Here is a 13323-nt window from a genome sequence, read left to right on the forward strand (position 1 = left end):
CACACCAGGCGTTCCATTCCTCTTTTTAATTTAATCTTTTGTAATTACTTTTTGCCCAATTAAACATACCTTCTCTTTTTTTTTTTTTTTTTTTGCGGGTCTGAGGATAGAAACCACGGGGCATTCGACTTCCGAACTAAAGCCCCTGCCCTATTTTTTATTCTTTATTTTGAAACCGGGTCCCACTGAGTTGCAAAGGGCCTCACTAAGTAGCTGAGGCTGTCCATGAACCGTGATCCCCAGGTCTCAGCCTCCCGAATGCTGGGATTACAAGGGTGCACCCCGACGCCCAGCTCATATCTTCCTTTTTTCATGAATTTGTAAGATATCTTTCTCTTTTTTTTTTTTTTCTGAGTATCAACGTTAAAGTGTTGCATACAGATTCTTCAACTTTATGGTTTATATTTTTAAAATTATTAGTACATTCCAATTATACATCATAATGAGGCTCAATGTGATAAAACATGCTTTTCTTTTAAATTGTTTTCTCATGAAGAAGGCTTTAATTTTAACATGGCCATTTAGTGATTATTTTCCTTTATGAATAAGAAATTGGATGCTTTCCCTAATATGCGGAAGGAGGGAGAAATAGGGTTCTAAGAAGAACGCTAGATGAAGAAGGAGATACTATAGATGAGCAATAAGGCGACCTAACTGAGGAGATGGGAGGGAGGAAGAGGGACATTCTCTAATGCACATGAGGTACTTTAACAAACATATCAATGCCGATCATTAAGCCAAACATGAGAAAGAGGGAGGGGGAGGGAATGGGGCGGGAACTGGGCAAGGCCTAATTGAGTAATGTGTGCATGTCTGTCTCCACCCATTAAGATGTATGAATACAATGCACCAAAAAATTAGAAAAATTAATAAAGAATTTTAATTGTTTGTTGCTTATAAAATTAATTCCTATTCCTAGGTCTTGGAAATATCTCTAGCCTTTTCTTTTATTGCTTAACGTGATTCTTACTGCAATAGCTTTCTGACTCATTCTGAATAAAGGCTTGAAGACCTGAAACTAACCTCCAAGCCAGACATGCTCTGTCCCTCAGCCCAAGGCTAGACTGCTCTGCTCGTGTCTATGCCTACTCATTCTCCTCACTATTCCTCCAAGTCAGGTGCCCTCTGCCTCAGAGTCCTTCACTTGTTACTCCTACTGCCTGAAACGCTCTTCTCCAGAAGTCCTGAAACTCATTCCCTCAGTTCCATCAGGTCTCTTCAAAATGAATGATCAGCAGGGCGTGGTGATGCACACTTATAATCCCAGCACTTGGGAAGCTGAAACAGGAGGATCACACAGGTTCGAAGCCAGCCTCAGCTACTGAGTGAGGCTGCCAGCAACTTAGTGAGACCCTGTTTCCAAGTAAAATATAAAATATAAAATAGGTCTGGGAGGTAGAAGAGCCCCTGGGTTCCATCCCCAGTAACACACACACACACACACACACACACACACACACACACAAATTGATCAGATAAGCTGCCTTTGCCCTTCTTATTTGCTTTATCTTATTTTTATAACATTAGTTTTGAAAGAACATTCAGACTGTTTGTCCTTTGTTTTTACCTATTGCTTTTTTTTAATACCACTACAATGTTAGCCCCTAAAGGGTAGAACTTTTACTTACTCTCTTAGCAGGACCAACAAGTCTTTGATGTACATATCGGTTTACAGAAAACTGAAGCCCAAAGAGGTCTAAACAACTTTCTCAAAGTTTCAAACTAGTGAATGAAAGGTGCAAACAGCATAAGATAAATGACAAAGAATGGCATCAGGATAGATGAAAATGATAGTCAGAGTTGGGGCAAAGGAATAAAAATAGCTAGCTTGATTTTAGTATAAAAATCTTTATGCTAAACAGAAAAACATTTTTTCATAAAGCATAGAACATTAAAACAACTTTTGCTACTTCAAAACATATTCATGCTGCAGAATTTCCAAGTAAAGTTTGAAAATTATTCACAAACTGCTACCTCAAGCATGCCTATCGAGATTATAATTTTGCTTTTATATTATCTCTATATATTTCTGGTGGCTTTGAATCAAATTCTCATAATTTACTGATTTTTGTTGGGAACAAATGAAATAACGTTAAAGCATTTTTCAGATTATATAAGAGTTCATATAATGAGCAAAATCCCTACAGTAAAGAAGGCAAGAAAGTTATAGAAATCTCAAGACTAACAAACATTTCGAGGTTTCAACATGTCGGAAAGCTCAGCAGATCTCAATGATCACTATGTATTCCAGAAATAGATGCATATTCCAGGAATGTGCCAGACAACTCTACTCCTATGAAGCTATTCCTAAATAAATAAGACAATACGTAAAATATCCCCCAGAACTAAATACACCAATTGAGAAATGTTTCAAAATGTCAAAAGAATTTTGAGACCCAGAGGAAACTTGAGGCATTTGACTGCAACTACCTTGGTCACTCTGACCTGGCACAGCAGGCATCTGCCAACTCTCTGATGCTCTAAAGAAAATAAAGAAGCCTAGGAAAGGCTTTTCCTGATTTTGTGATTCTTCGCCCACAATGTATAATATACATGAGTCATGTGCAATGAAAAATCTGTGCTATTCTTGTCATCCAGTGTCACGTATCAACCAATGCGTTTTCTGTTTATAAAACCACCTCAGCTGCCATTTCCACGTACTTATTAGAATATGTGTTTTCAAGGTAGATATCTCACTTTTGTAAGACAGTCTTTGTTTTTTCTTTCACAGTGGGTGTGCAACTTAATTTTCCTTTAAGGTTGAAAAAAAGAAAAATCATTTATTTAAGGATAATTTATAATAGTGGAATACTAAAAACACAAATGTCAACTGCAGTGTATGGGACTTTAACGTGATAGACTAAATAATCATATAAAATGAAGTGGATCAAAAGTTCTTAATAGTAAAATGAGATAATCTTGTCACCCACAGACAATGTACAGAAGAATGGGTGTGGCTATGTTCTAATAAAAAATGTTCCTTGCGGGAATAGTAGACAAGCTGGCTTTGGCCTATGTTGGTTTTTTGTTGTGCAACCCCTGCTACAGAGGCTCTCATGCAATGCCACAAAGAAAGTTAGCTTTATTCTTTCTTGAAAATAAAGAAATGAGAGAATTTAGTAAACTCCTGAGCATACAACTATAATGTAGCAATTTTAAACTACAGGGATTACCAGGCACAGCTGTGTCTAACCCAAGGTAAAATATACTGCAAACAGGTATGAGCACAGAAGTGATTTTTCTGGGCTATAATAAGGAAAGTGCAGCTGGCCTATTTTCAACTTGCTGGTGGTAATTGCAACATAGGAATTAAACTCAAATGGTTTTAAACTTGTTAACCTGCCCTCTCTTTTAATTTAAGGAGTTTGAGACTTAAGACTCATTTATCTTTTCATTGCATTGACTAAAATCTCTTTGGCTAGAAGTGAGCCTACACAACACTTAACATTTGGAAAGAGAAGTGCCATGTATATAGCATACAAATGTTAGTTTTTAGACAGAAAAAGCAACTACACAATCATCTGCCATGCTTAATACATACGTAGCCTTTCTGTCACTAGATACAAGATTGAGTGACTATTAAAACCCCCACTAAAGCCGAGCATGGTGGCGCACACCTGTAACCCCAGTGCTTAGGAAGCTGAAATAGGAGGATTTGGGTTTGCAGCCAGCCTGAGCTACTTAGTGAGGCTCTCAGCAACTTAGTGAGACTGTGTTTCAAAATAAAGAACAAAAAATATGGGGCTGGGGTGTAGCTCGGAGATAAATGCCCTGGGTTCAATACCCACCACCACAAAAACAAACAAACAAATAAATAAAAACAATATCCCCCACTAATCTGAAAAGACTATGTAACTGTGGGAAAACAAATTCTTTCCTGCCACTAGATTGATGGGTGTAGTGACCTGTGTCTTACTGAAGAGTCTCAATATTAAAAGAGAAAGGTCCTTAAATTAACTTTCTGTGCAACACACACACACACACACACACACACACACACACACACCTTTCTATGCACCTTACACACACTTAGTTCAGTTTACAAACCCATTTGCCAGTTTCTATTAATATCTCAACAATATATATTTCAACTACTGCGCATACTCGTTTCTTTGCTGACCCTGTAGATCATTTTGCTACTGCTTAAATAGTCAATATACTGACATTATTCCACATAAGCTGCTATCTATGTAAATTACATATAATACCCAAAGTCAATAAACATCCTACAAGAACTAGTAACAAATACATCTGTATCTACTTTATGATTCATTCTGTATCACATATGATGGTAAATTTACTGTTGCTTCTAGAGAGAGAATCAGGATTTTGTCAATTTAAAGATAAATAGGAACAGATGCTGAAAACATGTTAGTACATTATAAAATACTTAAAGGAATCTAAATCTAAAATTATCTTCAACTTCCATCCATCATTAATTTTCTTCTTTAGTATAGTATATTTCTCCTTGGATACAACACATTAAAATAAGAGAAACATTTGCTCTTTGTCACAGATGGGAAATAAATGCAATGAGAAATTCTTTCATAATGAATACAAAACAAATGTTTTTCTTATAGAAACAAAATGTAATCTCTATAAAAATATTAAGACATAAAATATTATTGCTAGTATGATTTTGTATCCATACTTTGACTTCCAACTGATAATTCCTGTCATCCTGTGATCCCAGAACTTATAGAAGGTATAGAATTAAGAGATGGTGTCGTGTAAGACTTTATATAGTTGACAATAAAGCCAGTCCTAGAACTCATATATTATATCCACTGGCACATATGCCACATCTTGGCAAATTAAGTAGAAACATTCCTGCCCATGACCAGGGGACATTGACTATAGTTTAGCCTGTTTTGGATTTTAAATAAAGTTTTAAATGACATTTCTCCCACCTCATGTGCCATTAACCTGGTTATCTATTGGTAGAAACAACTGTAGAGTAGTTAAATTATACATTTCAGTAAATAGTCATTTAAGTGGAAGGCGAAATTGCTGGTTTATGAAAATAAAAACACTACTTACATTTTCATGTCTATTTTATTGTGTCATATTTAGAAGTGTATTAGTAAGAAAAGCAAATTTCAAGTTAACTTTTTTCATGTGTGCTACTGGGGATGAAACCCAGGAGCATTCTACCTCTGAGCCACATTCCAGCCATATTTTTTATTATTTTTTTTCTTTGCATACTGGGGATGGAACTCAGGGGCATTCTACCTCTGAGCTACACCCCCAGCCCTATTTTTTTATTCTTTATTTTGAAACAGGGCCTCACTAAGTAATATCTGAGGCTGTTCTCGAACTGTGATCCCCCTGTCTCAGCCTCCCAAATGCTGGGATTACAAGTGTGTATTACCATACCTGGCTCTATTTTTTATTTTGAATTAAGGTCTCACTAGGTTACAGAGGGCCTCACTAAGTAGCCAAGGCTGTCTGCAAACCTGTGATCCTCCTGTCTGAGTGTCCCAAGTACTGGGATTACAAACGTGCACTACCATGCCTAGCTCAAGTTAACTTTAAAAAAGACATACAAAGTTTTGAATTTTAAAGATTCTAAAATTAAAGTATAGCTGGGCGTGGTGGCGCACGCTTGTAATCCCCGTGCTTGGGAGGTGGAGACAGGAGGATTTGCGCAGGTTTGAAGCCAGCCGCGCTGGATTAAGAGACCCTGTTTACAAATAAAAGTATGAGAATAGGTCTGGGAGTATAGCCCGGAAGTAGAAGGGTTTCCAGGAATCCCAGTAGCACCAAAAAAAAAAAAAAAAAAAAAGTATACTACCTTCTCATTCTATCACTACAATTCACAATTTTTACTTTGAGAAATTACAAAGACATTTTATATATAACATCATAAATATATATAAATTGAAGTGATTATGGTTTTATAAACCAATTTTGATAATATCCCAGATAAAATTCATATGCCTTAAATCTGAGTATTACCAAATTTCAGACAAGTGAAAGCTTTTTAAAGAATGCAATTGGAATTAAATAGTTTGAATAATTATTTGCTATAAATATGTCTCTTCATTTAGACAACCATCAGGGTCCTTGCCAGGTTTGGTAACTTGTCCTTCAGTACATAGCCTGTAGGAGTGTGTATGTGTATTTCTGTGTTTACTAACATACACAAATCATAGTTTGGTATACACACATGTACACATATATTTATAATTATGTATTTTCCTCAAACACATACTTTTTATTTTGTAATGCAGGAGGGTATGGCATTTTATAGAGGTATAAACATATCTAGTAAATTCTTAGGAAAATAATCTTTCAGTAAAAAATAACTATTTAGTATTTTATGGCAAATAGTAAAAAGTTGTACAAAAATAAATATAATGCCTAGACTAGCAAATGCACTTGTTATAAAATTTTTGTGTTAAGACTATTACTAGCTAGAGAGGTTTTTGACTTACAGGGAAAATATTACTGAGGGAAAAATGGGCTCAAAGTTTTTGATTTTGACTGACTGGCTTTATGATCTTAAGCACTTTAAATAAATTAAACCCTTTTAGCAATTAAAAGTGAGACATATCAATACTAGGAATTTTGTTAGGCTAAATAAACATTTCTCTCTAAACCTTATTTTCCTCCTGTATATCTTACTTTTATTAATGTTAAGCTATCTTCCAACACATCTCAACTCCACAGTAATATAATTCCTATCCTTAAACCTCACTTGTAACATCTATTAGTAAGCTCTGATAATTTTTCCTTTGGGGGGGGCGGTGGTACTAGGGTCATTCTACCTTTAAGCTATCGCCCAAACCTAGCCCTACTTTATTTTATTTTATTTTATTTTATTTTATTTTATTTTATTTTATTTTTGGTGGTGGTACTGGGGTTCCTGAAAAGCCTTCTACCTCTGGTCTACACTCCCAGACCTATTTTTTATATTTTTTATATTTGGAAATAGGGTTGTTTTTTTTTTTTTTTTTTGGTGGTACTGGGGTTCCTGGAAGCCCTTCTACCTCCGGGCTACACTCCCCGACCTATTTTTTTTTTTATATTTTTATTTAGAAACAGGGTCTCCTAAGCCAGCGCACGCGGCTGGCTTCGAACCTGCGCGATCCTCCTGTCTCCGCCTCCCAAGCGCGGGATTACAAATTTGCACCACCAAGCCCGGCCCTACTTTATTTTTTACTTTTTTTATTATTATTATTATTTTCTTTTGTGGGTCTGGGGATGGAACCCAGGGGCATTTGACCTCAAAGCTACATCTCCTGTCCTATTTTTTTAATCTTTATTTTGAAACAGGGTCTCTCTAAATTGGGGAGAGCCTCACTAAGTAGCTGAGGCTGTCCGCGAACTGCGATCCTCTGGTCTCAGCCTCCCAAATGCTGGGATTACAAGTGTGCGTCACCACTCCTGGCTTATTTTATATTTTGAAACAAGGTCTTGCTAAGTTACTGCATGCTTTGAACCCATGATCCTCCTGTTTCAGACTCCCAAGTATTGGGATTACAGGCTGATAATTCTTTCTTTCAAATAGCAATATAATTCTTCATTTATTAACTGATGGCTTTCCTGTGTGTCGAACTCTTTAGCAAGTCCCACTTTCTCTGCTCTCCCCTCAACTTTATCTTCAATATTATAACTTAAGTTAATCTTGATTGATTCTCATTGTGCAAACAGGAATGGAATATACATTCCACTTTTTCCCTTTGTACAACCAAATTTATCAGGACATTCTGGGCCCAACCTCAGAGTATCTCCTAAAGAATTAATAGAGCAGCTAATTTTATTTATTTATTTATTTATTTATTTATTTTATTTATTTTGGTGGAACTGCTGTTTGAACCCAGGAGCATTCTACCTCAAAGCTACACCTCTAGCTGTATTTTTTTATTCTTTATTTGAAAACAAGGTTTCATTAAGTTGTGGAGGAGCTCACTAAGTAGCTGAGGCTGGCCCCAAACATGCCATCCTCCTGTCTCAGCCTCCCAAGTACTGTGATTACCAGCTTGTGCTACCACCCCCAGTGGGGCAACTAATTTCTAACATGTTTTTTGCATTTATTATACCTTCTACCAGAATACTCCCTCACACTCTTCTCCAGTGAATCTCCATTTTCACTATAACTCCTAGCTGAAAAGTTAGTCCAACTTCTCTTGGTGCCATGTCATTCCTCTTGCTGTCTCCTTTGCACACAATATTACAACATTTGTCAAGCTGAATGAAAAGCATTTTTCTGTCAACTTCTTATAAACAGCAAGTACCTTATGCATATTTATATCTATTATTAAAAACATAACTGGGTGAAAAATAAATGAAGTGAATCTATACTATGAAAATACATACCATTACATATACTTTATTAATAGATGGTTCATATATACTCCATATATATATATCTTAACATTTCTCTATTCCTTTTCACAATTCTCACAGTTTAGAATTGTTCCCTTTCTCCTCTCCTATATAAGGAACGAAGAAAAAATAAAGCACTATAAATAGGGAGAAAAATCTTAAAGTTAATATAAATACATAACCTATGACTCCATCTCTTTCCTCTCAGGGTTTTGTTTTGTTTCTTAACCAAACTGTAGTTGCTGTAGGACTACAGCAACTACATCTAATGATCTGACTTCCTAAATTAGAAGAAGAAAAGTGAAAGAAACATTTTCTATAGATAAACAAAAAGTAACCATCTGGCCTCGACATTTATTTTCCCCACAGAAGAAAAAATACACAAAATTTTAAAATGTGTTAAATTCAGAAAGTATCAATATAATCTGTCAAGTGAAAATAAAGTAATAAATTGTTATAAAATGGCTTAAGTTCATGATTTTAAAATGATCTCTGTATAATTGATATCTGCAAAAGTAAGAAATACACAGGAGGAATGAGGCAACACATAATGACTGTTAGCATATAGAGAATAGGGAATTTTGGTTCTTTTATGTATTATTTCTATATAGAAAACTTCATACTGCTTGTAAATGTCTTTGCATCCTAAACCTCAGCTGGATGTCAATGAGACACAAAATGAAACCTTGGAGAATTCCTACCATACAACAGAATGATGTCTCCACAGTTTTTCATTGCTAGGGCACTCCTGATATGTTTTAATGAACTCACTATTTTGGATAAAGTATCCTTTATCCAAATTGCCTATTTATCCAAGGCAAACCCACATACCTCATTTCCCTAATGTAAGCTCAAAAATTCCTATAAATACCATGGGAGTTTAATTTTTCCCTCTGGTCACCTGTACTTTTATCAAATGCTAAAAACTGACCAAGAAGCATGAATTTATGCCTACTATGTGGGACTAGCAAAGTTAAGAATAAAAACGGTGGGAGAATAAGGGTGGAATTAAACTGACTAGATTTTTGTGAGCACCAGATGTTTAGGTGTGCTATTTCAATTACTCCACACAATAAAAGGTAATTGCTTTTTATGTTGCTATTTATATCACAGGGCACTTTTTTTCTACTCATTAAGATTCTATAGAAGAAAAACCAAATAAGTAACACCAAAATCTAGTCAGAGATAGTAAATGTAAAGTGAAGGCAATACTTTGAAATCCAATAGTGAGTAAAACCAAGAAAATTACAATCTGTTAATGATTCAATGTAACAAGAAAATTATCCTGTAGTAGAAAATAATTAGAATAGGAATTAGAAAATTAGTCATATAGTAAAGCTTACAATTTAATGTATTTTAAAAGGCTTGATATTTCCTGTCAGGAAGAAAATCAATTTTATAGCATGCAGCTTTGCTTTGCCCTTTTCAATTCATCAGTTATTTGAAGGATACTCAGTACCAGAATAATGTGTGACTCTGCCACGAACTGAGCTTGGCTGCTCCCATGAATGTAGCTCTACAAAACAAGATAAAGAAACAGAATTTACAATCTGTGAAAAGATGCAATTATTTTATAGTTTTATGTCATGAAAATAAACAATGGAAACACACTAATGGGGTTTCTATTTGTAATTCTTTAGAATAAAATATCAGCCAAATGAAAATGCTGGTTGATGATATTATTGTAAATTGTCGACAGCAATTTAACATCAAAAGTAAACAAATATGTAAATCTAACCTCTTAAAAGACTGACCACAAAAAATAGAAACACAATATGATAATTCTTCCAGAGTTTACTGTAAAAATGTGATTGATACTTAGGCCATTTGCAACTCAGTGAGACCCCGTTTTATTTTTTTATTCAATTTACTTTTTATTTTTATGTGGATCATGTTAAAAATGGCATATATTCAGACTGTGCTTGGTGCCCTCTTCCCCTCCACTTTCCCTTCCCCCCTCCCAACAATGAGTGTCCAGGTTGACCATGCTACATTCATACTTTTACACATATTCGAATATAGCTCCTTCATTAATCAACCTCAGCCTTCTTCAGCTCCTACTTTTCCATTTCAGCTTTGCTAAGGAAAGACGTTTGAGACCTTGTTTTAAAATAAGGAATAAGCCGGGCGTGGTGGCGCACGCTTGTAATCCCCGCGCTTGGGAGGCGGAGACAGGAGGATCGCGCAGGTTCGAAGCCAGCCGCGCTGGAGTAAGAGACCCTGTTTCAAAAATATAAAATAGGTCTGGGAGTGTAGCCCGGAGGAAGAAGGGCTTCCAGGAACCCCAGTACCACCAAAAAAAAAAATAAAATAAAATAAGGAATAAAAAATAGCTCGGGTGTAGCTCAGAGGTAGAATGCCCCTGGTGTTCCATCCCCAGGACGAAAAAGAAAAAAAAGTGATTGATGACAGAAAGTACACTTCAAGAAAAAAAATTTCAAATCTTCACATTATGTATGTATGTATGTATGTATGTATGTATGTATGTATGTATGTATTGTGGTACTGGGGACTGAACCTAGGGGCATTCTACCTCCAGCCCTATTTTTTATTCCTTATCTTGAAACAGGCTCTCACTAAGTTGCAGAGGGTCTCACTAACTACCTGAGGCCTGTCTCAGCCTCCCAAGTACTGGGATTACAAGTGTGTGCCACCATGCCTGGCTCTGAATCTTCACTTTCTAAAATAAGTAAAAAATGGTCAAATATCAAGTCATTCTTTTCTATATTATCAAAAATTTCAAAGTGCTGCCTTCAAAGTTTCCCCGATATTTTGTTTGCTATGTCTCTATTTTGATTTGTTTCTAGAAACTTTTTTTTTTTTTTTTTTTTTTTTTTGGTGGTACTGAGGTCCCTGGAAGCCCTTCTACCTCCGGGCTACACTCCCAGACCTATTTTTTTATATTTTTATTTTGAAATAGGGTCTCTTAAGCCAGCGAGGCTGGCTTCGAACCTGCAAGATCCTCCTGTCTCCGCCTCCCAAGCACGGGGATTACAAGTGTGCACCGCCATGCCCGGTTAGAAACTTTTTTATTACTCCTCATTCAGCAATATATTCAGTTCCCATGCATTAAGTTTTTCTGGGTCTTCTTTTAGTTGATTTATAAGATCATTCCATTATGGTATAAAAAGATACAGGGAATTATGTCACAGTTTTAAAATTTGCTAGTGCTTGTTTGTGGCCCAGGAAATGTTCTATTTCAGAGAAAGCTCCGTGAGCAGTTGAAAAGAATGCATATTCAGCTGTAGTGAGATGGCCTATCTGTATATGTTTAGTGAGTCCATCTAGCTTATGGTATTCTTTAGGCCATGCAGCCACTTTAGAAGATAGTGTGGAAGGTCCTCAAAAAAATGGGAATGAATCTACCATCATATGACCCAGCTATACCACTCCTGGGTATCTACACAAAAGAACTGAAACCAGATTACCATAGTAATGCATGCATATTGATGTTTATGGCCACACAATTCGTAATTGCTAAACTATGATCAACAGGCTACAAAATTATAGAATATATACAGAATGGAATTCTATTCAGCCATAAAGAAAAACAAAAGTATGCCATCTTCAGGGAAATGGATGGAACTGGAAAATATTAAGTGAAATTAGTCACAAAAAGTGAATGGTCTATGTTTTCCCTCTCATGTGGAAGGTAGGAAGAAATTGGGAACAGTAGGTACTCCAGACAAAGGAGTAAAACCTTGGTTGAATGAAGGAGACCTATGTGAGGAAGATTGGAGGAGGAGGAAGACTTGAATAGGGATACATTTCAATGGACATGATATACATATACTAATTTATCAAAACCAATCATTGTGCTGAGGACAGGAAGGCCCCCATATGATGATGATGATGATGATGATGATGATGATGATGATGGGTGAAACCTGGGGGAGGGCTCAATGATTGCTGTATACATGTATGCCTCTATCACTCTGAAATTCATCAAATTGTATTACAGTGCACCGATAAAAAAAAAAATTAAGGAGTTAGCATATGATACCAGTTGATTATAGAAATTTTAATATAAATCTTTATCTGGGATATTTTGCTTCTAAACTGACTCACAGTATTTTTCTATTAATCTTCCTTATGAAAATTATGAAGTTGCTTTAAAGAAAAATCTTTGTCTTGATTTTTTTCACTCAACAAAACAATACTGGAGAAAAAAATGTAACACACCTATTTATCTATCTTGTAGTGCTGGGAATTAAGCCCAGAAGCATTCTACCTCTGAGCCATACCCTCAGCCCTACTTCTTATTCTTTATTTTGAAACAGGGTCTCATTAAGTTGCAGAGGGCCTAAGTAGCTGAGGCTGGCCATGAACCAGTGATCCTCCTGTCTTAGCCTCCCAAGTACTGGAATCACAAGTGTGCATCACCATGACCAGCATAAGTTCATTTTATGATAGCAGTTGTATAATTAAGAGTCTTGATTGAGAGAGGTGAAGAGAGTTGCCTGAGTTTTCACATTTAGTGTATGTAAGCTCTGGGTGAACTCAGGTCTATTTGGCTCAGCACTTAAGCTCTTATGTACTATATTACTTATTTGCTGAAAACCTAATTAAGGACTTCATGTATGTTTTCCCACTGAATCTTCTTAACAGCCATATCAAAACTGACACTGGAGAAATTTAACTTGTTGGTCAAGATCGTATATCTAGTAATAACTGAAATCTGGCCTGAAACCTGGGTCTGCCCATAGAGGTCATGCCCTCTACCGATACAAGAACCACTTACCAAGTAACATGAAGAGAAAAAAAAAATAAGCTTTACTTGGCAATCAGACAGCAGTGACAGATAAATGAATTATAATCAACATTTATATAATATCTAAACATAACTCTAAGGATTATACACCCAGATTTACATAATAACTGCAAAGTAGTTTGCCTATATTAGAATCATAAATTTAGAGAAGAACTCAGACGTTTTCTAAATGAATGGTTTCAAAACTTTCTTGTTTAAGTAATAGAATCTTCTCTGTGAAA

General features: G+C 35.8%; 1 protein-coding gene across 1 annotated transcript in view; it reads right to left on the reverse strand.

Annotated features, from left to right (window-relative positions):
- The window catches only part of TUSC3 (tumor suppressor candidate 3), a gene marked incomplete at its 3' end in the record, with an annotated part of 159697 nt that overhangs the window by 5558 nt on the left and 140816 nt on the right, over positions 1–13323 (reverse strand). Inside the window, exon 7 of the mRNA XM_080710637.1 lies at positions 9784–9847. Coding sequence (XP_080566763.1) covers positions 9784–9847 — 64 coding nt within the window. The remainder of the gene's footprint in view (positions 1–9783; positions 9848–13323) is intronic.

This window comes from Muscardinus avellanarius (genome assembly GCF_963383645.1).
Source record: "Muscardinus avellanarius genome assembly, chromosome: 14".
NCBI lineage: Eukaryota > Metazoa > Chordata > Mammalia > Rodentia > Gliridae > Muscardinus > Muscardinus avellanarius.